Below are 23,983 nucleotides of genomic sequence, written 5' to 3'. Positions count from 1 at the left end.
TCTTCCAGTAATTTTCTCTCAGTATAGGTAGACAGATGGGCCCTCAGTATTAGGTAGCCCTAGTATAGATAGCTTCTCTCCTTTTCTAATGGCCATTACCACTGGGCCCTCCTTAACTAGTGGCCCCATTGCAGTTGTTATGGCTGCTATGGTGATCCCTACACCACTGGCTAATATAAATCTTTGGATGTTCCAAGTGTAGTACATCTTGAGACATAAATAGCATAATGGTCCCTCCGTGTCCTCCCTGTTCCCTCCATTGTGCCACTATTGCCCCATGCGATGTCCCAGCCGTGCGCACCTTCACAATCATGGTCCGGTTGCCAGGTGTATTCTGCACTTGCACAGTCCATAAAACTTGCAACTGCACGTATGCAGAATGCTCTCAGTAATGAGCACATGATCGAGGAGATGTGCAGCCGGGACATGAATGTGCAGTAGCCCGTGACTGAGACAGACGCAGGCGTAAGCTGGGAGGGGGGGGGGAGGCAGCAGCACAATGGTGGTGATCAGGAGGACACCAAGGGACCTGAAAGACTACGGGGGGCTGGAAGAAGCACCAGGCAAGTAAAGTTTAAATTTTTTCCCGCTTAAGGTTCATTTTAAGTATTTGGGATTGAGGCTTAAGTTTAAAACAAGTAAGCGAAGACCTCTAACAGTCCATTAAACATGTTTCTGAATAAATAAGACAATATGCACAAGGCAAAAGTTTTAAAAGGGTGAGCCACATGTACAATGTCTACACAGAGTTACATAGCAGATACTTACAGCAAATCATTTTGCCATATAAAGATAGCTGTCCATTGTTCAGAGTTTTACTATTATTTTTTATATAGCTCAGACCAAAGAAGCTCTGATTCAGTAGCATCCTGTCCTGTACTGTCCTCATTGTGCGCAGCACAAAAGCAGATAGTTGAATGCTTCATGTCAGGTGGCCAGAGCATCCATAAGACAGCCAAAGCATATGCCTACGGCTTGGTGGGATTCTAGAAAACTGGATACCAATACCTGATTTCCCATCCCATTTTCACTTCTCACTAGGTAAGTCAGTTGGTAAGCAGAGCAAGACAAGGCCTCCATTTCTTCTTATTCTTTCTAAGCTGGTGGCAGCAGGTTTCCCCCCTGGTGTAGTATGTGAAACAACCTAAAATACATATACATTTAACAAAGGTTAGTTTTTTTTGTGACACTTACTCTTCAACAGTATCATCCTGCATTGTCCTGCTTCTGAAGACTCGGATTTGTATGTCCTCTCCAGATCGAATAGTCTGCAGGAGAGCATCTAATTTCTTCCTGCTCCATCCATCCATATTTTTGTGCTGTACTTCTATCAGCTCATCATCTGGGTAGTAGACAGACTTACTTAAAAATGTTATATAATTTTGAATTTACCACCCCCCCCCCCCGCCACCACCACCAAAAACAGCAATTATTAAATATTGATTGAAGATATGTAATACAGTTATGAAAGCACTCTGGGATCTCAAGCATCAAAAGCCCATAATTGACTGCAAGAATAAAAGAACCTTTGTAAAAATAGGGTCCATGTTAAGTGGAGTCATCTCATTTATTCTACTGCAAGATAAAGTAATGGGAGGAATTAGCATAATACATGTGGGCAGTAACTGTCACAGAGAGGTATCGAGACCTGATCCCTAGGGCAATATTTGTGATCACCAGCTATTACAGGTGTGTCCCTTGGCTGCAGCTGAGTGACGCGTACTATTGCTACAAAAAGCAGAGGAGGAACAACTGTGCAATGCATGATGGAGCATCTTCTGGCAGGCAGGGGAATGAGTGGAGCAAACCGCCAAGCATTGATGACACTTTAAAGATCCGATGTCTTAATTTATCAGTAAAGATGCTTCCTCATCTCCATAGATAAAGCATGGGTTAAATTATGTTTGCAATACGGAAAGAAAATAAAAGGAAACACTGGCAAGTTTTAAGTAGAATTGGTATCATATATAACCATGTTAATTGCATTTTGCCATGTGTCACTTTAAGTTCTCTTAATTACTCTTTAGTACTTTGTCACTTGCTCGGTATTAAAAATGTATTTTGTAGGGAAGATGAAACATTTCTGTTGTGAAGAAACTCAGAATAAAGATTAACTGAATCAGTACCCGTTAATTGAGTAATCACTTTTGGGTGGGTCCATTTTTCTTATATGCTCTCTAATTGACATGCATTGTGGAACTGATAAACATCGCTAGCGATATCAATTTAAGTTCAAAGAAGTTTTGCAAGTATGGTATATCAAACGTTTATCAAACACTTTATCAAACGTTTGATAATTTACCTCATGGGTAAAATCTCATTTTGAATTCACTAAGGTGTTATATATTTGTTAAATGTTTTATCGGTAAAACATTCGATAAATATATAACACCTTAGTGACTTTAAAATGAGATTTTATCCATGAGCAGGGGCGTAGCAATAGGGGGTGCAGAGGTAGCCACCGCATCGGGGCCCGAAGGGCCCTCTCTCAACTACAGTATTAGCTCTCTATTGGTCCTGTGCTGGTAATAATTACTTCTACAGATACTTTGAATGGTAGTGATCACTAGCAAACTGTTCCCCATCCCCTTCTTGCACCTCTGACACTGTAGTTGCCATTGGCAGGTTTTGGTGCGCCGTATCAATTGTTGTGTATAGAGTGCTTGGGGGGCCCCATTGTAAAACTTGCATCGGGGCCCACAGCTCCTTAGCTACGCCACTGCCCATGAGGTAAATTATCAAACATTTGATAAAGTGTTTGATAAACGTTTGATAATGTTCGTGAATTGAGGCCACTGTCTGCAACACTTGCTCCTCAAGTGTCTGCTAGCTGCAGTAGAGTCTTAATCACCCGCTCCTCAGGTGATCATCCTTTCAGCACAGTCAGTGGTCCCTGCTCCTCATGTGTCCACTGGCTGCAGTACAGTCTGAATTCCCTGCTCCTCAGGGGATCCTAGGCTGTAGTGTGGTCTTAAACACCTGCTCCTCAGGTGGCAATCCTTGCAGTACAGTCAGTGGTTCCTGCTCCTAAGGTGCTCACTGGCTGCAGTGCAGTCTGAATTCCCTGCCCCTCAGGGGATTCTTGGCTGCAGTATTGTCTGAATCTCCCGCTTCTCGGGAGATCTCATCTTTCATTACTGTCGCACCAAAACACAATTCCACATTGGTTGTCCTGTGTCTAGCTATAATAGTATTATTGGTGATTCTGCAGATCACCACATAATCAGGTATAGCCTTTGTATTATTGGTGATTCTGCAGATCACCAATAATCAGAAAAATCTGTGTTGCTGACACCAATTGTTACAGTGGACAGTATAGAACGCCTAAGTTGAGTTGGGAACTCAATGATGGATGACCAAAGTAGGGTGGAGCTATTGAATGCTTGCTTTGCTTCTGTCTTCACATGAGCAACATCATTGTTTCATATTACAGATGCGAGAGGGACCCAATCTTCCCATTTTAAATTAAATACTTAACGCAGAAAGGAGTGAAGGCAAGACTAAAATCAAAACTTATAAGGCACCAGGCCTGGATGGCATACATATTTAGGTGCTAAGGGAATTAAGTTCAGTTATAAATAAACCCCTTTATCTTATCTTTTGTGACTCTTTCAGGTGGGATAGTTCCAATAGATTGGTGTAAAGCCCACGTATTCACATTTAACCACTTGAGGACTGCAGTGTTAACCCCCCCCCCCTCCCCCCATCCTTTATTTTTAAATACATTTTACAAAAAATTTTTTTATACTTTATGCTCCCTCCTTCCCTCTCCCCTGCCGGCCAATCACGTGATTGACTGTCATAGGCTTCTGCCTATGAGAACCGATCGCTCTCTTGTCCCCCAGGGGAACAGCCGTGTCACACGGCTGTCCCTAGTACAGCGCTGCTGCAGATCGCAGCGCTGTACAAAGTAGTTAGACGGCGAAACCGTCGTCTAATAGTTTCCCGAGCGGCTATCGCCGCACGGAGACGGAAGGCGGGGCGGAGCTCTGCCCCCCGAGCAAGAGATTTGCGCGCAGCGTGCGCGCAATCTCCTGCTAGCCCCATAGAAGACCGTTCACGCTAATGGGCGTGGAGCGGTCCTGGGGCTTCCGCACTGCTCACGCCAATTAGCGTGGAGCAGTCAGTAAGCGGTTAAAGGGAAGGTGCGAGCTCAAAAAAAACAAACAAAACACAGATCTACTTACCTGGGGCTTCCTCCAGCCCCTGGCACCCTATGTGTCTCTCGCTGCAGCTCCGGGATCCCCTCTGTTGCAGATGCTGACCTCGCCAGGTCAGCATCTCCTGCGCAAAGTACTGTGCTTGCGCAGAACTCTCCAGGTAAGTAGATCTGTTTTTTGGGGGAGCTTGCCCCTTCCTTTTAAGAAGGAAAAAAATTCACAATTGGGACATTATAGACCTGTAAGCTTTGCATCAGTTGTGTGCAAACTATTTTAGGGGTTCCAAAGAGATGCTATACAATACTTCATAACAGAGAATAACCTAATTTATCAGCATCAACATGAGTTAACTAAGGACAGGTCTTGTTTGACTAACATGCTCAGCTTTTACGAGGTGGTGATTGCTAGTGTGAATATTGGGAATGCTGTAGATGTGATATACTTGGAATTTGCAAAGGCCTCTAAAACTGTTTCCCATAACAGTATGGTGCAAAAGTTGAGGATGCAAGGACTGGGTAAGGATCTGTGTGCATGATGTAGAACTGGCTAATGGACAGAGAGCCAAGAGTTGTCAATGGATTATATTTAACCACTTGCCGACCGCACACTCATACCGTGCGGCGGCAAAGTGGTAGCTGGAGGACCAGCGACGCACATCTGGGTCGCCAGGTGCCTCCCTAATTAATCAGGAAAGGCCGCTCGCGTGAGCGGCCGTTTCCTGTTAGATCACGGAGCGGATCTCCGTGAATAGCCTGCGAGCCGCTGATCGCAGCTCGCAGACTAAATGTAAACGCAGGAGACGTTTGTCTCCTTTGTTTACATTGAATGGCGCTGCTGCTACAGGAGCGCCGTAAGGCAGATCAGCGATCCCCGGCCAATCAGCGGCCGGGAACGCCGCCATGTGACAGAGGACAGCCTGTCACAGGCTGCACAGGACGGATAGCGTCCTGTGCAGCCCAGATCACCAGGGGTGAGAGGGAGGAAAGGGAGGGGGAATTTCGCCGCGGAGGGGGGCTTTGAGGTGCCCCCCCCCCTCAACACCCAGGCAGGCAGGAGCGATCAGACCCCCCCTGCACATCATCCCCATAGGGGGAAAAAAGGGGGGTGATCTGATCGCTCTGCCTGCAACCTGATCTGTGCTGGGGGCTGCAGAGCCCACCCAGCACAGATCATAAAAAACCACGCTGGTCCTTAAGGGGGGGGTAAAGGCTGAGTCCTCAAGTGGTTAAAATGGGTGACTGTTAGCAGTGGGGGTCCCACAGGGGTTGGTACTGGGTCCAGTGCTCTTCAATGTATTTATTAATGACCTACTATATGAAGTAGAAAGTAATGTTGCTATTTTGCAGATGATACAAAATTGTGCATAATTATGAACTCTCAGGAAGATAGTGGCATATTGCAGAAGGATCCTGATAGGATGACTATATGGGCACATAAATGGCAGATGAAATTCAATGTTGAAAAATGTAAACTTGCATTTTGGTCATTCCAATGGTCTAGCACCATACAAAATCAACGAGCTACAGATAGGGACATCAAATTTGGAAAGGGACTTAGGAGTACTCATTGACAACAAGTTAAATAATTGTATTCAATGCCAAGCAGCTAAAGCAAATCAAATTTTGGGATGCATTAACCACTTGAGGACTGTGGGCTTTACCCCCCTTAAGGACCAGACCCTTTTTTTCCATTCAGACCACTGCAGCTTTCACGGTTTATTGCTCGCTCATACAACCTACCACCTCAATGAATTTTGGCTCCTTTTCTTGTCACTAATAAAGCTTTCTTTTGGTGCTATTTGATTGCTGCTGCGATTTTTACTTTTTATTATATTCATCAAAAAAGACATGAATTTTGTCAAAAAAATGATTTTTTTTAACTTTCTGTGCTGACATTTTTCAAATAAAGTAAAATTTCTGTATACATGCAGCACGAAAAATGTGGACAAACATGTTTTTAATTAAAAAAAAAAACCCATTCAGTGTATATTTATTGGTTTGGGTAAAAGTTATAGCGTTTACAAACTATGGTGCAAAAAGTGATTTTTCCCATTTTGAAGCATCTATGACTTTTCTGACCACCTGTCATGTTTCATGAGGGGCTAGAATTCCAGGATAGTATAAATACCCCCCAAATGACTCCATTTTGGAAAGAAGACATCCCAAAGTATTCACTGAGAGGCATGGTGAGTTCATAGAAGATTTTATTTTTTGTCACAAGTTAGCGGAAAATGACACTTTGTGACAAAAAAGAGAAAAAAAAAAGTTTCCATTTCTGCTAACTTGCGACAAAAAAAAAATGAAATCTGCCACGGACTCACTATGCTCCTCTCTGAATACCTTGAAGTGTCTACTTTCCAAAATGGGGTAATTTGTGGGGTGTGTTTACTGTCCTGGCATTTTGGGGGGTGCCTAATTGTAAGCACCCCTGTAAAGCCTAAAGGTGCTCATTGGACTTTGGGCCCCTTAGCGCAGTTAGGCTGCAAAAAAGTGCCACACATGTGGTATTGCCGTACTCAGGAAGAGTAGTATAATGTGTTTTGGGGTGTATTTTTACACATACCCATGCTGGGTGGGAGAAATATCTCTGTAAATGACAATTGTTTGATTTTTTTTTACACACAATTGTCCATTTACAGAGATATTTCTCCCACTCAGCATGGGTATGTGTAAAAATACACCCCAAAACACATTATACTACTTTTCCTGAGTACAGCGATACCACATGTGTGGCACTTTTTTACACCCTAACTGCGCTAAGGGGCCCAAAGTCCAATGAGTACCTTTAGGATTTCACAGGTCATTTTTGTTTCAAGACTACTCCTCACGGTTTAGGGCCCCTAAAATGCCAGGGCAGTATAGGAACCCCACTAATGACCCCATTTTAGAAAGAAGACACCCCAATGTATTCCGTTAGGAGTATGGTGAGTTCATAGAAGATTTTATTTTTTGTCACAAGTTAGCGGAAATTGGTTTTAATTGTTTTTTTTCACAAAGTGTCATTTTCCGCTAACTTGTGACAAAAAATAAAATCTTCTATGAACTCACCATACTCCTAACGGAATACCTTTGAGTGTCTTCTTTCTAGAATGGGGTCATTTGTGGGGTTCCTATACTGCCCTGGCATTTTAGGGGCCCTAAACCGTGAGGAGTAGCCTTGAAACCAAATGTCGCAAAATGACCTGTGAAATCCTAAAGGTACTCATTGGACTTTGGGCCCCTTAGCGCACTTAGGGTGTAAAAAAGTGCCACACATGTGGTACCGCCGTACTCAAGAGAAGTAGTATAATGTGTTTTGGGGTGTATTTTTACACATACCCATGCTGGGTGGGAGAAATATCTCTGTAAATGACAATTGTTTGTAAATGGACAATTGTGTGTAAAAAAAATCAAACAATTGTCATTTACAGAGATATTTCTCCCACCCAGCATGGGTATGTGTAAAAATACACCCCAAAACACATTATACTACTTTTCCTGATTACGGCGGTACCACATGTGTGACACTTTTTTGCAGCCTAGGTGCGCTAAGGGCAGAGGCGGGACAAGGTCCTCCAGCACCCAAGGCTGAGACACCAAAGTGCGCCCCTTCATCCCTGCCACCCCAGCCGTTACACACTGGTTGCTATTAGACTAAGCGGTGCCACAAGGCCCACAACCTCCCCAACACCTTAATATCTAGTTATCTGGCTTGCAGTCACTGCTATGTATCCCCTTTTCTTATTTCTTTCTGCTTCAAACACAATTAGGAATGACAGCTGAATGAATTGTGCGCCCCCTCCTACACTGCGCCCTGAGGCTGGAGCCTCTCCAGCCTATGCCTCGGCCCGGCCCTGGCTAAGGGGCCCAACGTCCTATTCACAGGTCATTTTGAGGCATTTGTTTTCTAGACTACTCCTCACGGTTTAGGGCCCCTAAAATGCCAGGGCAGTATAGGAACCCCACAAGTGACCCCATTTTAGAAAGAAGACACCCCAAGGTATTCCATTAGGTGTATGGCGAGTTCATAGATTTTATTTTTTGTCACAAGTTAGTGAAAAATGACACTTTGTGAAAAAAAAACAATAAAAATCAATTTCCGCTAACTTTTGACAAAAAATAAAATCTTCTATGAACTCGTCATACACCTAACAGAATACCTTGGGGTGTCTTTTTTCTAAAATGGGGTCACTTGTGGGGTTCCTATACCGCCCTGGCATTTTACGGGCCCAAAACTGTGAGTAGTCTGGAAACCAAATGTCTCAAAATGACTGTTCAGGGGTATAAGCATCTGCAAATTTTGATGACAGGTGGTCTATGAGGGGGCGAATTTTGTGGAACCGGTCATAAGCAGGGTAGCCTTTTAGATGACAGGTTGTATTGGGCCTGATCTGATGGATAGGAGTGCTAGGGGGGTGACAGGAGGTGATTGATGGGTGTCTCAGGGGGTGGTTAGAGGGGAAAATAGATGCAATCAATGCACTGGGGAGGTGATCGGAAGGGGGTCTGAGGGGGATCTGAGGGTTTGGCCGAGTGATCAGGAGCCCACACTGGGCAAATTAGGGCCTGATCTGATGGGTAGGTGTGCTAGGGGGTGACAGGAGGTGATTGATAGTTGTCTCAAGGTGTGATTAGAGGGGGGAATAGATGCAAGCAAGGCACTGGCGAGGTGATCAGGGCTGGGGTCTGAGGGCGTTCTGAGGGTGTGGGCGGGTGATTGAGTGCCCTAGGGGCAGATAGGGATCTAATCTGATAGGTAGCAGTGACAGGGGGTGATTGATGGGTAATTAGTGGGTGTTTAGGGTAGAGAACAGATGTAAACAATGCACTTGGGAGGTGATCTGACGTCGGATCTGCGGGCGATCTATTGGTGTGGGTGGGTGATCAGATTGCCCGCAAGGGGCAGGTTAGGGGCTGATTGATGGGTGGCAGTGACAGGGGGTGATTGATGGGTGGTTGACAGGTGATTGACAGGTGATCAGTGGGTTATTACAGGGAAGAACAGATGTAAGTAATGCACTGGCGAATTGATAAGGGGGAGTCTGAGGGCAATCTGAGATTGTAGGCGGGTGATTGGGTGCCCGCAAGGGGCAGATTAGGGTCTGATCTGATGGGTAACAGTGACAGGTGGTGATAGGGGGTGATTGATGGGTAATTAGTGGGTGTTTAGGGTAGAGAACAGATGTAAACACTGCACTTGGGAGGTGATCTGACGTTGGATCTGCGGGCGATCTATTGGTGTGGGTGGGTGCTCAGATTGCCCGCAAGGGGCAGGTTAGGGGCTGATTGATGGGTGGCAGTGACAGGGGGTGATTGATGGGTGATTAACAGGTGATTGACAGGTGATTGACAGGTGATCAGGGGGATAGATGCATACAGTACACAGGGGGGCAGGGGTCTGGGGGGGGGGTCTGGGAAGAATCTGAGGGGTGGAGGGGTGATCAGGAGGGAGCAGGGGGCAGTTTAGGGCATTAAAAAAAATAGCGTTGACAGATAGTGACAGAAAGTGATTGATGGGTGATTAGGGGGGTGATTGGGTGCAAACAGTGGTCTGGGGGGTGGGCAGGGGGGGGTCTGAGGGGTGCTGTGGGCGATCAGGGGGCAGGGGGGGGAAATCAGTGTGCTTGGGTGCAGACTAGGGTGGCTGCAGCCTGCCCTGGTGGTCCCTCGGACACTGGGATCACCAGGGCAGGAGGCAGCCTGTATAATACACTTTGTATACATTACAAAGTTTATTATACACTTTGTATGCGGCGATCCGGGTGCTAGTAACCCGCCGGCGCTTCCGAACGGCCAGCGGGTTACAGCGCGAGGGGGGCGGAGCCAGTCCCCAGCGGAGGATCGCGTCACGAATGATGCGATCACTCCGCCCATGCTCGTACTAGGACCGCCGCGCCTGTGCATGCGGCGGTCCTTGCGGGATCCATTTTCCGGCCGCCCCTGTGCAGTGGGCGGTCGGTAAGTGGTTAAAAAGGAAACAAAAACATAGGATGCTTGCATAATACTACCCCTGAGGAAGGAATTCCCTTTTGGGCACCACATTACAGGAGGGGCACTGCAGTTTTTGAGCAGGTGTAGAGACGAGCAACAAAATTGATTGGAAGGATGAAAGGTTTCAATTGCCAGGAAAGGTTAGATAAACTGGACTCGTTTATCCTGGAGAAAAGACTCCTGAAAGTGACCCTGACATGGGTCACTAGCCCGTATTTATACTTACCTGGGACTTCCTTCAGCTCCATGAGCACCGTGGACTCCTCGCTGTCCTCTTCGGTCCCTCCATTCTCCCGTAATAACTCCTGATAATCTGGGCAGTCACAGGCTTCTGCACATGCACGGCTCGGCCTCAAGTGCACCCCCTATTGCACTCCCTGCCCCTGGAGCATTCTGCATCCAGGGGACAGGAGCATGACAGAGGCATGTGCGCAGCTAAGCCACGCATCCGGTGACTGACCGGATTACTGTGAGTTGTAGCCCCAGGATGGAGGGGCGAAGAAGACGATGAGGGAAGATACGCTGCTCATGGGACTGGAGGAAGCCCCAGGTAAGTATAAATACTCTGGTACATCTCTGGTACACTTTAAAGGAGATTTAATTATCATGTATAAATACATCAGAGGGCAATATGAAAGCATTGCAGATGCGCCTTTTATTCCCTAGGCTTATGTAAAGGACTAGGGGGACATGATCTGCGCATAGAGAAAAAAAGTTTTAGCCATTTATTTAGGAAAGAGTTCTTTACAGTAAGAGTGATGAAAATGGGGAATGTATTACCACAGGAAGTAGTTATACCAATTTTGTTATCTGCATTTAAGGGGGGCTTGAAAGCTTTCCTTGTGTTGAGGGACATCCATGGCTATAATTACTAGGTAATTCCTGGTGGTGTTGATCCAGGGATTTTATCTTATTGCCATCTAGAGTTGGGAAGAAAATGTTTTCCCTTTTAGGGCAAATTGGTCCAAACGTTTTAAGAGGTTTTTTTTGCCTTCCTCTGGATCAACATGGATATATGAGGGGGCAAGTTTGTGTTGTACCTTATTTTTTTGGTTGAACCTGATAAATGTGTCTTTTTTCAACCCAAATAACTAGATCTATATATAATTGACATACAATTTATATGGCGCTGGTAAGTAACGCTACACAAGCTGCGTGTTGCAGAGGGATACCTTCAACCCTCTCTCAATGTAATACCACAAAATATAATATAATCACAACTCACGCTAATTCTATATTCTTAGAATAAATTTTATTAAAATATAATGGCCTCAATTCACTAAGCTTAACTCCTGTCTTTAATTACTCTTCAGTGCTGTTTTACAGTTATCCAGGGCCGGATTACCGACCAGGCAACAAAAGCAGTCGCTTGGGGCCCCATTCAGAGTCAAAGGGTCCCTATCAGCACATAAACCAGCCCTTGCCATCCTGTCAGCTGTGGCTGGATGGTATAATGGTTAAAGGGACTCTGAGCAGTGCAGTAACTATGGAAAGATGCATATCATGTTAAATCTCTCTTTCTCCTCTTTCCAATGATATATAAACCGCCGCCCTATGCTTTTTAGTTTTCGCTATTTTCGCAATCGAAATCACAGCCGCGGCAACTTCGATCGCGAAAATTGCGAAAACTAAAAGGCGTAGGGTGGCAGTTTATCTACCATTGGAAAGAGGAGAAAGATAGCTTCAAAATGATATGCATCTTTCCATAGTTACATTGTATTATACAGGACGACTTTTCTCCAAAGTCGGCAGCTCGATTCAGCACAATGCAATGAAATATAAGGAACCCAGGGGCATATAATTACAAACATCATGCTGGTAGGTGTGAGGATGTAATTAGTTGTGGATATGCTGAAAGGCATACCCACTGGCACTGCTCGGAGTCCCTTTAAAGGCTTTGTCTCTGACACAGGAGACCAGGGTTCGAATCTCGGCTCTGCCTGTTCAGTAAGCCAGCACCTATTCAGTAGGAGACCTTAGGCAAGTCTCTCTAACACTGCTACTGCCTATAGGGCGCGTCCTAGTGGCTGCAGCTCTGGCGCTTTGAGTCCGCCAGGAGAAAAGCGCGATATAAATGTTATTTGTCTTGTCAAATGATGCCGTGCGCTGCTGATTGTCTTCAAAGCCAGGCTCTCCTCCTAGGTCCCACTCCTGCTACTGTGCGCTCTGCCGCTGCCCACTCCTCCCTCCCTTCCCACAGAGAACCACAGCTGCAGCAAGAATGATAGCAGCAGATGGCAAACGCTCCCTCACCTATCCATGATCCAAGCAACAACAACAACAAATAACATTTGTAAAGCGCTTTTCTCCCGTAAGACTCAAAGCGCATAAGCATGGCTCCGACCATCGTGGTACAGAGGAAGAATTTATTAAATCTGGAAAAGCGATAGAGATCCCATCATCTGAAACCTATCTGTCTCTTCTACAGTGCAGGCGCTCGCTCTGAACTTCCTGATTCTCAGATCAGACAGGAAGTAGGAAGTAGTAATAGCAGTAGTAACAGAGCGGCAGCACTCTAGAGGAGACAGATGGGCTCCAGATGACGGGACCTCTATTGCTTGGATAGCAATAGGTGAATGTGAGTCATCTGGTGCTGTCATTCTCCCCCGCTGCGGCTGCCTTCTCTGCTGGACTAGCGTATTCACTGGGATGGAGGCTGCATGGTGGCTGTCTAGTTTGGGAGGAAATCGGTTGTTCGGTGGTGGGGGGTGGTTATGTAATTCTGTCTGGGGAACGGCTTCCGGTTTGGCGGTGTCCAGAGCTTTCTGCTATTGCCAGGCTGGAGATACAGAGGGAAAGTGCTGCTGTGATATCTGGTGCCCTCTTCACAGGGGTGCCCCAGCCCCTGAGTGCAAATGTCCCAGCCATTCATCTCTCAGGCCTGGTGCACACCAAAACCCGCTAGCAGATCCGCAAAATGCTAGCAGATTTTTAAACGCTTTTTTTTATTTTTGTGAGGCGTTTTGCTAGCGTTTTGCGGATTGCTGCTGCGGATTTCAGTGTAACATATTTCATATATTGTTACAGTAAAGCTGTTACTGAACAGCTTCTGTGACAAAACTGCCTGGCAAACCGCTCTGATCTGCCGTTTTTCAGAGCGGTTTGCGTTTTTCCTATACTTAACATTGAGGCAGAAACTCATCCACAATCCAAAAAATGCCTCACCCCGGGAGTATGCGTTTCTGCAAAACGCCTCCCGCTCTGGTGTGACCCACCCCATTGAGATACATTGACCAAGCGTATCCGCAGCGCAAGCGGCTGCAGAGACGCTCAAAAAGCCGCTCGGTGTGCAACAGCCCTCACTCTGCATTTTGCCGCTGCTATTCCCTGCATTGTGCACCCACAGAGGAAAGCGGGCTGTTGCCCATAGCAACCAGTAGCTCGGCTGCCCCGGTGTGTGCGGCATGTTGCTGTGCAGCTGCATCTTCTGATTCTATTACGACATGATGGGGGGGCCCAAATCAGTTACTTTGCTTAGGGCCCCATTTAGCCTTAATCCGGCTCTGCAGTTATCCCAATTATATCACCATGGTGATAACTGTAAAACAGCTCTGAAGAGTTATTAAAGACAGGAGCTAAGCTTAGTGAATTGGGGCCAATGTATAAAAGATCCAATACCCTGCAGTGGTGACGTCACCCAACTAGCGCACACCGGTACCAACTGGGCGGAAGCAGTACAGCGAGGGGACTCTGTGGACAACCAGAGCGTCCCCGCCTGAACACCGCCGACAGAGGATAAGCACTTGCATCAGAGCAGTTTTCAGAAAAGAATCCGTAGTGAGTGCAGCTGGCTATGAGAGACTGACATATAAGAATTAAATATGCAAGGAATCGCTGTACTGGATACTAAGTGATTACTAACAGAGCTCCTATATAAGAGACCTGAACCCTGTCACTCTGAGACATAAGTAGGATCTGTTTGTAGTTTTCTTCAATGAAAACGGGACAATTTAAATTGGATCCCCTTTGTGCACAGATATGAGCGCTTCTGCACAATAAATGTGGAGTGTATTATCTATAAACATAAGAACTATCTATTCACAAGTTTAAGCACAAATTGGATCCCATCTGTGCATAGATAAGAGTGATTCCTAACAAACGTATTATATTATAGTTAGTTGGCAATTAGAGCGCTGCTGATTCAAAGGGCCCTATAGCAATATTGAGTGGTTGTGGTGTGTATGAGTGTGGAGTGTGGATTGTGAATTTTGGAATTTTATACATTATATTTTAATAAAATGTATTCTAAGAATATAGAATTAGCGCGAGTTGTGATTATATTATATCTATATATATAATAGAGTAAGTGCCTCAACCTTCAAGCAAGAAGAAGAAGTAGCGCCCTGCCCCCAGGGCCGGTCCAAGCAAAAAGAAGAAGTAGCGGGGCGTGGCCTGGCTATGGAGCTGTGAGGACGTGCGGCTCTTAGCTCCTCAGATCTCCACGGATCCTGCTTAAAATCCTGTCTCCTGTGTCGGCGATTCTCACCTTCTACTACGGGGCTGTGCTCTCCCCACATCCAGGCTGCTTTCAAAGATGCAGAAATCCGCCGCTCAGCCGCCGCGGCCCATCACAGAGCGGCTGGCGAAATTCGCGCATGGAGCTGCACAAGATGGCGGCGGCCCGGTGCTCAGACGCTCTGGAGGCTCTGCTGAAAACATGGATGATACTCTACCGTTAGACCCGGAAGGTCCATCGCTATCATGCCCTGGCTCTCCTTTGACTACGAACAGTGAGTACCCCACCGCTACAAGGCCAGATGACCCCACGGTCTCCCTCGCTGGCATGGCGGATATATGCTCTGACGCAGCTGAGGAACCGTCTAGGCTGCAGTTGCTAGAGGCCATATCGGAGCTAAAAACGTTTATTACTGGCAAATTCGATTCTGTGCAAACAGAACTCTCATTTGTTAAAGCTGATATGAGCAAAGTGAGAGACCGTGCAAAAGAGACAGAGAGGAGGATTGGGGTACTGGAAGACGAGGTCAGGCCTATGCATACAGATATAGCCTATCAAGGCAAGATAGCTGACGCACATACGACTAAACTCACTGACCTGGAAAATAGATCTAGGAGAAGCAATCTACGATTCGTTGGTTTCCCTGAGAAGTCGGAAGGATCTTCTCCTGAGGAGTTTTTGGAGGACTGGGTCACTTCTGTACTGCCGGAGTTTAAGCCATCCAGAATGTTCTCTATTGAAAGGGCCCACAGAATCCCTGGTGGCTTACCTAAGCCAGGAGCACAATCGCGCCCATTGATAGCAAAATTCCTCAATTATAGAGATAAAACTGCTATACTGAATGCTACCAGGCAACTGCGTGACCCTCTGAAATATAATGATGCCCAGATTCATATTTATCAGGACTTCTCAGTGGAGATCCAGAAACAGAGACTTGCTTACTTTGACGCCAAAAAACTCCTGCGTGACAAGCAAATTCCGTATAGTATGGTGTATCCTGCTAAACTGAGAGTTGTTTCTGAGGGTAAAGTCCTGTTCTTTGCTACCCCGAGAGAAGCTATGGACTGGCTTGAAGGCAAAGGGTCTGACAGACAACGCCGCAGGCAACCGAATCGTTAATCAATCTTTTACTGAGGTGTTGTTTTGCATTTTATACTTCCTTTTGGAGAGGAATACATGCCTTCTCCCAAAGAGGCACTCTGTTGGTGCTATAGCAAAAAATCTCTATCTTTATCCTGCCATTTGGCTGTTTTGTATGTACTACTGCTATATCTGCGGCATTATACTTTTCTTAAAGTCATATGACTAGATATGCAAATGTGTGACTAATGCTACTTTCATGTTTACAGGCAAGGACTCATGTTGATTTTCTACCTTTATGCTCCTGTTTAAGCTTAGGAATCGTTTAGTCTAATTGGCTTTATATGCTTCTAGATAAAGGATTGGAGAGTTTGGCCGATAGTGGTCGCAACGTCTACTATCAGTGCCGACATAGGTAAAAGTTTCTGATGTCTCTTGAAGTGGAGTTCTGGAGTTTGTACTCTAGCCTCACACTCCAATTATGCCGCTCTGGTTGGGTTATCAAGCGGGTTGTAGTTGGGGACAACTTGCGGGGCGGGTTAGGGATGTTTGGGGCTCAGTTGGGGGGTGGGGGATGGGGTTTCTTGACAGTGCTTGTGATGAAGATCTCTCTGTATTATTAGATAGATTTAACATAATTTGTGGATATTTCTTGAAAATTGATAATGGCTGACCTCCAATTGATCTCATGGAATGTTAGGGGTATGAATAATCCCATTAAAAGGCGCCTGGTATTGGATCATCTTAAAAAACTTAGCCCCCATATCCTATGCTTGCAGGAGACCCATTTGGTGGGATCCAGATTAGCAGCGTTGAAGAAACCCTGGATAGCAAACGTATATGCCTCTCAGTATTCCACATATTCTCGTGGTACGGTCATTATGATTACCAAAAATGCACCAGTTAAAATTTTAACAGTTCATACTGACCAATTGGGGCGCTTTGTAATTGTGCAGTTACTGTATGAGGGCCGCCCCCTTACTATAGCCTCTGTCTATGTACCTCCCCCGTTTCATGCAGCTGTTTTAGAGAAATTATTCTCAATAATATACAGTTTACCGTCTAGTCCTATTTTAATCTGTGGAGACTTTAACGCTGTGCTGGATCACACTCTAGATAAATCTAGTCCAGGGGAGCATAGGGGACAATCTGCTTTTAAGGAATGGGTTGCTAAGCATAATATGTTTGATCTATGGAGATGGCGTAATCCCACTAAGGTTGTATACTCCTGCTTCTCTGATTCTGCTGGATCTATGTCTCGATTGGACCTAATACTGGGCTCTTATGACTCTTTAAACGGGGTTAAGAAGCTGGAGTATAGAACTCATGGTATTTCTGATCATACCCCTGTAGTCTGCTCTGTTAGATCTTGCTCCCAAGCAAATGCAAATTCCTGGAAAATGGGTCATATTTGGTTGCAGGATGAAACTGTAGTTAATCACTGTGTGACCATGATGAAAGAATACTGGCATTTGAACAATGGCACTGCCACTCAAGATATTTTGTGGGATGCATCCAAGGCCACTTTAAGGGGGCATTTCTCCTACATTAAAGGGGTGACATTAAAGAATGATGAAGCATATATTAGCAGGACTGAGTCTGCTATGATTTCTGCTAAATCTGAATATGAATCCTCCCCTTCCTCAGATAAATATTTTCTTTGGGCTAAAGCAAGAAGGGACCATGAAATAACTTTGCTTAAGAGGGCTAAGCGTCGTGAATTTATTATGCATCAGAAAATGTTTGATTGTGGAAATAAATCAAGTAAACTCCTGGCGTCTATGCTTCGAGCTCAGTTCGCCTCGATATCAATTCCTAGAATTATATCTCCCCAAGGAATTGAGCATTGTACTACTGAGAATATTCTGGAAGAGTTTAGGTTATTTTATAGTGACCTGTATAAACAGGTCCCTTTATGTGATTTACCCTCTGTACGTGGTTTTTTGCTTGATTGCCAATTACCAGGGCTAAAAGATGAAGACAGACAGCTCCTAGATGCCCCTCTGATGTTAAGTGAGATTACTGCAGCGATAAAAGACCTTAAACCTTGTAAGGCCCCGGGACCAGACGGAATTCCGTCAGAATGGTATGCTAAAAGCCTCCCCCTCGTGGCTCCCGGTTTGCTCCAGACCTTCAACAATGCCCTGGCCACAGGTAATCTGCCAGACTCTATGCGGGAGGCTCATATTACATTATTACTTAAACCTGGGAAAAATCCCGACTCCTGTGACTCGTACCGCCCTATTTCTCTGTTAAATACAGATATTAAAATACTGGCCAAAATTTTAGCTAGTAGATTGAAGCTGGTTATTGAGAAACTTGTTTTTCAAGACCAGACTGGTTTTATTCCGTCACGCTCTACAAAACTGAACCTCATGCGCTTGTTTACCAATCTTCAGCACTCGCATGTTAATTCTGGCTCCAGAATCCTCCTAGCTTTGGACACCAATAAAGCATTTGATACGGTATCTTGGCAATACCTACATGAAGTGTTATCAGCATTTAGATTTGGTGACACGTTTAAAAAATGGGTTACATTATTATATACCAATCCCCATGCTCGTCTCCGTGTCAATGGATGCCTATCATCTATATTTGATATTGGAAGAGGTACCAGACAGGGGTGTCCCTTATCACCCATGTTATTCGCATTGGCCATGGAACCCCTAGCTGCATTCATCAGGGAAGATCCCGAGGTGGGAGGTTGGGTTATTAATAATGTTCGCGAGAAAATCTCTCTCTACGCGGATGATGTCCTGTTATATCTGGATGGACCTGGGGCCTCGTTGCATAGAGTGTTGAAGATTTATGAGAAGTTTGGAGACATTTCAGGTCTCAAAGTAAACTGGTCAAAATCCATTTTATGTCCGGTGGATGGGTTACCCCCCGGTTCTCTACCCCCTAACCTCCCTCTCCAAGTTAACTTGTCCTTTAAATACTTGGGCATATGGATCACACCCTGTAATAAAGATTACATTAAACTTAATTTATTACCCGTTATACAAAGTATAGAGGATAAATTAAAAAAATGGGCATCCTTACCTCTGGACCTTATGGGCCGAGTGAATACTATAAAAATGATAATTGCCCCCAAATTATTATACGTCCTACTTATGTCCCCGGGCTGGGTCCCTACCCAGTTGTTTAATAAAATTAACATGCTGGTAAAAAATTTTATTTGGGCGAATCGTGCCCCCAGACTATCACTGGACACGCTCAGGTTACCTATAAGTAAAGGGGGGCTCGCTCTCCCCCACTTTCAATTATACTATTTAGCGGCCCAATTAACTTACATATACAGATGGCTACATTGTATTAGGGATGATGCGTCCCTTGATGCAGAAGCTGATATCGCTTATTCCTTTGAAACTTTATGTAGTTATATATACCGAGGAGAAGGGTTCTCATCCACAGAGTCAGATATTCTCAAATATTCCCTCAAAATTTATTATAAATGCCAAAAATTGGTGGGTGAGGAGAAAACCCCATATTCTCCTAGTGCTCCTCTTTGGTGCAATCCAAACTTGCCTGAATTTCGGTCCTTGGAGAACGTGGGATTCTGGGTCAAAAGAGGGGTTAAATATCTTAACCACTTATTTTTACATGACAAATTTAAATCCTGGACCCAATTTGTTAACGAGTTTCAAGTTCCAATTGCAGCTCGTCTGCAATATTTTCAACTCCGTCACGCTACCCGCTCCCAGTTTGGTGGTCTGGAGGTCGCTTTACGCCCGGGCATTGTGGAGTCATGGCTGCTAAACAGAGACCATGATAAGTTAATTTCTAGATTCTACTCTAATCTGTTGATATCAACCTTCAAAGGCAAATTGACCAAAGTTAGGTCCAATTGGGAAAATTGGGGGGAAGAAATCTCTTCTGCAGATTGGGCTGATTTTGAGGAGACCTATATGAAGACAGTAATTAGCTCAAGAGATAAACTTATTCAAATCCGTTGGTTTCATCAAACATATTACACTCCCCAAAAGATTTCCAAATTCTCAACAAACACTTCAGATGCATGCTGGAGATGTGGGTACAGTCCAGGTGATTTTAAGCACATGACATGGGATTGTGCGGTGATTCAGTCCTTCTGGAACAAGGTGACAACTTTTATAAATATTGAGCTTAATATTCAAGTGGTTTCCTCCTATAGATCGTGTATATTAGGTATGCTGGAAGATGTTCCATTAAGTATTAAGAAAAAAACATCATTACGCCTATTATTCTTTTATGCTAAAAAAGTAATATCCATTGAATGGAAAAATGCTACTGAACCTTCACTAGCAAAGTGGAAACAATTAATAAATTTATCACTTCCATTCTACCAACTTACCTGGTTGATAAGAGGATCCAATGCTAAATTCTCTAAGATTTGGGGGAAATGGCTTAATAGTGTCGGTACTGTCAGTGACAATATGGATATTACACCGCATGTTCTCGATTGTCTGTAAATTCAGTAGGAATTGCACTGCTCGGGAGAATAAGGGTTTATGGAGGGTTGTTCATATCTCTACAATTTGTGCCTTTTGTATCGATAATATCCATATGGAAATAATATTCTGATAATATGTATGTTAATATCACTTTGCACTGTCAAGTAATTGTTGATTTTGTGAAAAACAATAAAAAGACTTTAAAAAAAAAAAAAAAAAAGAAGAAGTAGCGCCCTACCCCCAGGGCCGTTCCAAGCAAGAAGAAGGGGCTGGTCCAAGCAAGAAGAAGAAGAAGTAGTGTCATATCAAACCAAGGGCAAAGAGGGTTAATTTGCATATTCAGTAGCAGTGCATTGTGGGTAACCACACATTTTCACTTATAGCTGAATTATTGCAGATTTGCTTCTGTTTTAAGAAGGAAAATTACACCAAGCTTTGCTTTTTTTAGTAGGAGGGCTTTTTGGTCTCTTTTATCCTCCTATACATTCTTAGTAGTTTGGGTCACCCTGAGCTGCTTGGTTACTCTGTTGTACTGGTCCAAGCCCTATCTCATACAGCCTTATCAATTCCTGCTATGTACTGATGAGGACCAAACGTCTGAAATAGGCTGTTGCATGTGGGTTTGATATGGCTGTGTAAAATTTAAAGCTATAGGCTTGCTATACACCAGTGGTTCTGGATGCTTGCTTGGCTTACTAAGGGTAAAAAGGAATTATTTGCATATTTAGTAGCAGTGCATTGTGGGTAACCACAAATGTTCACTTATAGCTGAATTATTGCATATTTTCTTCTGTTTTAGGAAGGCAAATTACACCAAGCTTTGCTTTTTTTTTTAGTAGGAGGTCTTTTTGGTCCCTTTTATCCCCCTATACAGTCCGAATGGTTTTGGTCACCCTGAGCTGCTTGGTTATTCTGTTGTACTGGTCCAAGCCCTATCTCATACAGCCATATAAATCCTTGCCATGTACAGATGAGGACCAAAAGTCTGAAACAGGCTATCACATGTGGGTTTGATATGGCTGTGGAAAATGTAAAGCTATAGGCTTGCTATGCACCAGTGGTTCTGGATGCTTGCTTAGCTTACTAAGGGTGAAAGGGAATTATTTGCATATTTAGTAGCAGTGCATTGTGGGTAACCACAAATGTTCACTTATAGCTGAATTATTGCATATTTCCTTCTGTTTTAGGAAGGCAAATTACACCAATCTTTGCTTTTTTTAGTAGGAGGTCTTTTTGGTCCCTTTTATCCCCCTATACATTCCGAGTGGTTTGGGTCACCCTGAGCTGCTTGGTTACTCTGTTGTACTGGTCCAAGCCCTATCTCATACAGCCGTAATCAATCCCTGCTATGTACTGATGAGGACCAAAAGTCTGAAACAGGCTGTCACATGTGGGTTTGATATGACTGTAAAATTTAAAGTTATATGCTTGCTATACACCAGTGGCTCTGGATGCTTGCTTGGCTTACTAAGGGGGAAAAGGGGTAATTTGCATATTTAGTAGCAGTGCATTGTGGGTAACGACAAATGTTCACTTATAGCTGAATTATTGCAGATTTCCTTCTGTTTTAAAAAGGCAAATTACACCAATACAGTGTGCGGCATTGCAGGAAGTGACGACAGTGGAACGCACAAAGGAACATGGAAGAGGTGAGTCATCCCGCCCGCTGCCTCTTACTAATAGTGGCGGCTGCTACTGTGCTTAAGCAGGAGGGGGAGCGCACATGGGGGACCCAGGTGAGGGGGGGGTCCAACCCCCCTCCCCGCCGCTGTGCCCAATACCCCCTTCCTGCCCTCTACCCTCTTATGCGGCGTATGCTACGCCGCGGGTCGGCTAGTAACTATATAATTACTCACCTATCTGCAGGCCACTATGATGGAGAGAGACACTTCTTAATATCCGGGTTATATACAGATGGTTTTTCATGGTCTCAAGCATCACACTCAGTCCATTATCATTCATTGGGACGGTGAACTCTATAGTTGCCTGAAATCCAAAAGGGTTATCCTCCTGAAAAATACAGAATAGATCACAATGACATAAAATAATAAAACACACGTATTCATGCATTTCACAATAGAACAAGCACAAAGCATGGATAAAAAAGGAAAGCTGGAGTAGGAACAGGCCCATTGCCATGTGGAAAATATTCCATGATGGTAGAAATGGGTAGCAGTGGATCCAGCAGTTGCCCAGACAAAAATCAGCAGGTAGTGCTCATTACCAGCCCTGCTCCCATGATTCTCTGAACTCTGCCTATAGTACTTCCTGTATGTCTCAGCTCCTTACTTCATAGACAGCTTCTCACTACACACACTTTTTTGACTGCAATTTAAAGGAAGTATTGCTACCACCCTTTTTATAGCTCAAGCAGGACTAAATAAAGACAGAAAATAGTTTAGGATACCAGTCATGTACTATACCGATCCACAGGCTTCTGTCCTTTCTGAAGAGCTCCATGATACACGTTGCCATGGCTGGTGTTTGTGATGGGTTAAAAATATGTTGTAACTTGAAGGCAATAACAGCACTTCAGGTTTGATACTTTTCTTAGTAGAGATTAGGCTGTGGATAATATAAAGCCTCCGTCCAGCCCATCATTCCTGTGCTGTCCTCTAGTGTAGCTATTTGGCCAAATAGGTCGTTGGAACTTCTCATATCTCAGAATAGTTCTGAAGAGAAACACATCCCTTTTATGCATACGTTCTTCTTTAGAACTACTTGGGGGATGCAAGTAGCTCCAAAAATCTCTTTGATCCGGCAGGTTAATTAGCTACAGAGGACATGTTGGAATGACGAGCCGGGTGCAAGCCGGGTATCAAGGCTTGACTGGAGGTGTGATGAAGGTGTGACTTGAGTTGTAGTGAGATTGTGTTTTTATCTAAATTTGTTTGCAATATAAGGTATCCCTCTTTCTCATCTTAGAAAGTTGGGAGGTATGGCTATTTACACTCCTAGAAATCATAAACATGTCCTAGAAATTATATAGTTCTGTGGGCCTTATTCCAGTCCCTCCCTCTTCCCAACAGAGGTTACCATCTGTATGGAGGTACACTTAGTGGAGGATTCAGCTCCTTTTATGTTTTTTTCTTTACTATATAAAATAACATACAGTATGACTGACAATGCTTAGATAAAATGTGCTGCCTATACTAGATATGGTCTAATGGTAATTGGTGGATAATTTGTGGGGTTGGCAGGAAGCCTTGATGCATGTTAAATTAGAATTATGTTCCCATTGTAGTAAATAAAGAGTATGGAATCTTACCATAAATGTAGATGATAGTTCCTCAAACGAATGGAGGTCAAAAAGCCGGCTGGAAAAGAGGGGAAGAATTAGTGTGCATCTCTACATGACAAAATGAGGGTGAGTCTCCATTATTATTATTGATTTATAAAGCACCAACATATTCTGTGGCACTGTATAAAGTAAGAAATGAACATGGGGTACCTAAAATACAGACAAATGGAATACACCAAAAATACATAATTGGTGACAAAATACAGAATCAATACAAAATATAGAATTTGTAATGACAGTGACAAAAGAAACATGATGAATAAAATGTATAATTAATTCCAAGACACAAAAGGGGAGAGAGTCCTGCCTTTGCAAGCTTACAATCTAAAGGAATAGGGGCAAAACAAGAGTTGGGGTAGCATACAATAAACATACACCAGTGTGTTTTAGGATATCTAGTAGGAGTCCAACTTGGGCTTAGGACAAAGGGGAAGTGGCCTAAGGTAGAGCGTATGCTTGTCAGATGAAGTGAGTTTTGAGAGAACGTTTAAAGGTAACAAAATAACAAAGGTTAGAGAGTGATGGATGTGTTGTGGGAGGGCATTCCAGAGAAGGGGTAAAGCACATTAGAAACCTTGTACATG

General features: G+C 44.2%; 1 protein-coding gene across 5 annotated transcripts in view; it reads right to left on the bottom strand.

The window, feature by feature from the left end:
• The window catches only part of LOC137550832 (uncharacterized), a 154,151-nt gene that overhangs the window by 20,342 nt on the left and 109,826 nt on the right, over positions 1–23,983 (bottom strand). For all 5 annotated transcript variants that reach the window (XM_068271300.1, XM_068271295.1, XM_068271296.1 and 2 more), the window contains exons 3-5: positions 23,367–23,415; positions 21,955–22,108; positions 1,195–1,342 (exon numbers count right to left, since the gene is read on the bottom strand). In XM_068271300.1, coding sequence (XP_068127401.1) covers positions 1,195–1,342; positions 21,955–22,108; positions 23,367–23,415 — 351 coding nt within the window. The remainder of the gene's footprint in view (positions 1–1,194; positions 1,343–21,954; positions 22,109–23,366; positions 23,416–23,983) is intronic.

This window comes from Hyperolius riggenbachi, chromosome 1, assembly GCF_040937935.1.
Source record: "Hyperolius riggenbachi isolate aHypRig1 chromosome 1, aHypRig1.pri, whole genome shotgun sequence".
Lineage (NCBI taxonomy): Eukaryota > Metazoa > Chordata > Amphibia > Anura > Hyperoliidae > Hyperolius > Hyperolius riggenbachi.
The sequence above is the reverse complement of the archived record's forward strand: the minus strand, read 5'-3'. Positions and strand labels throughout refer to the sequence as shown.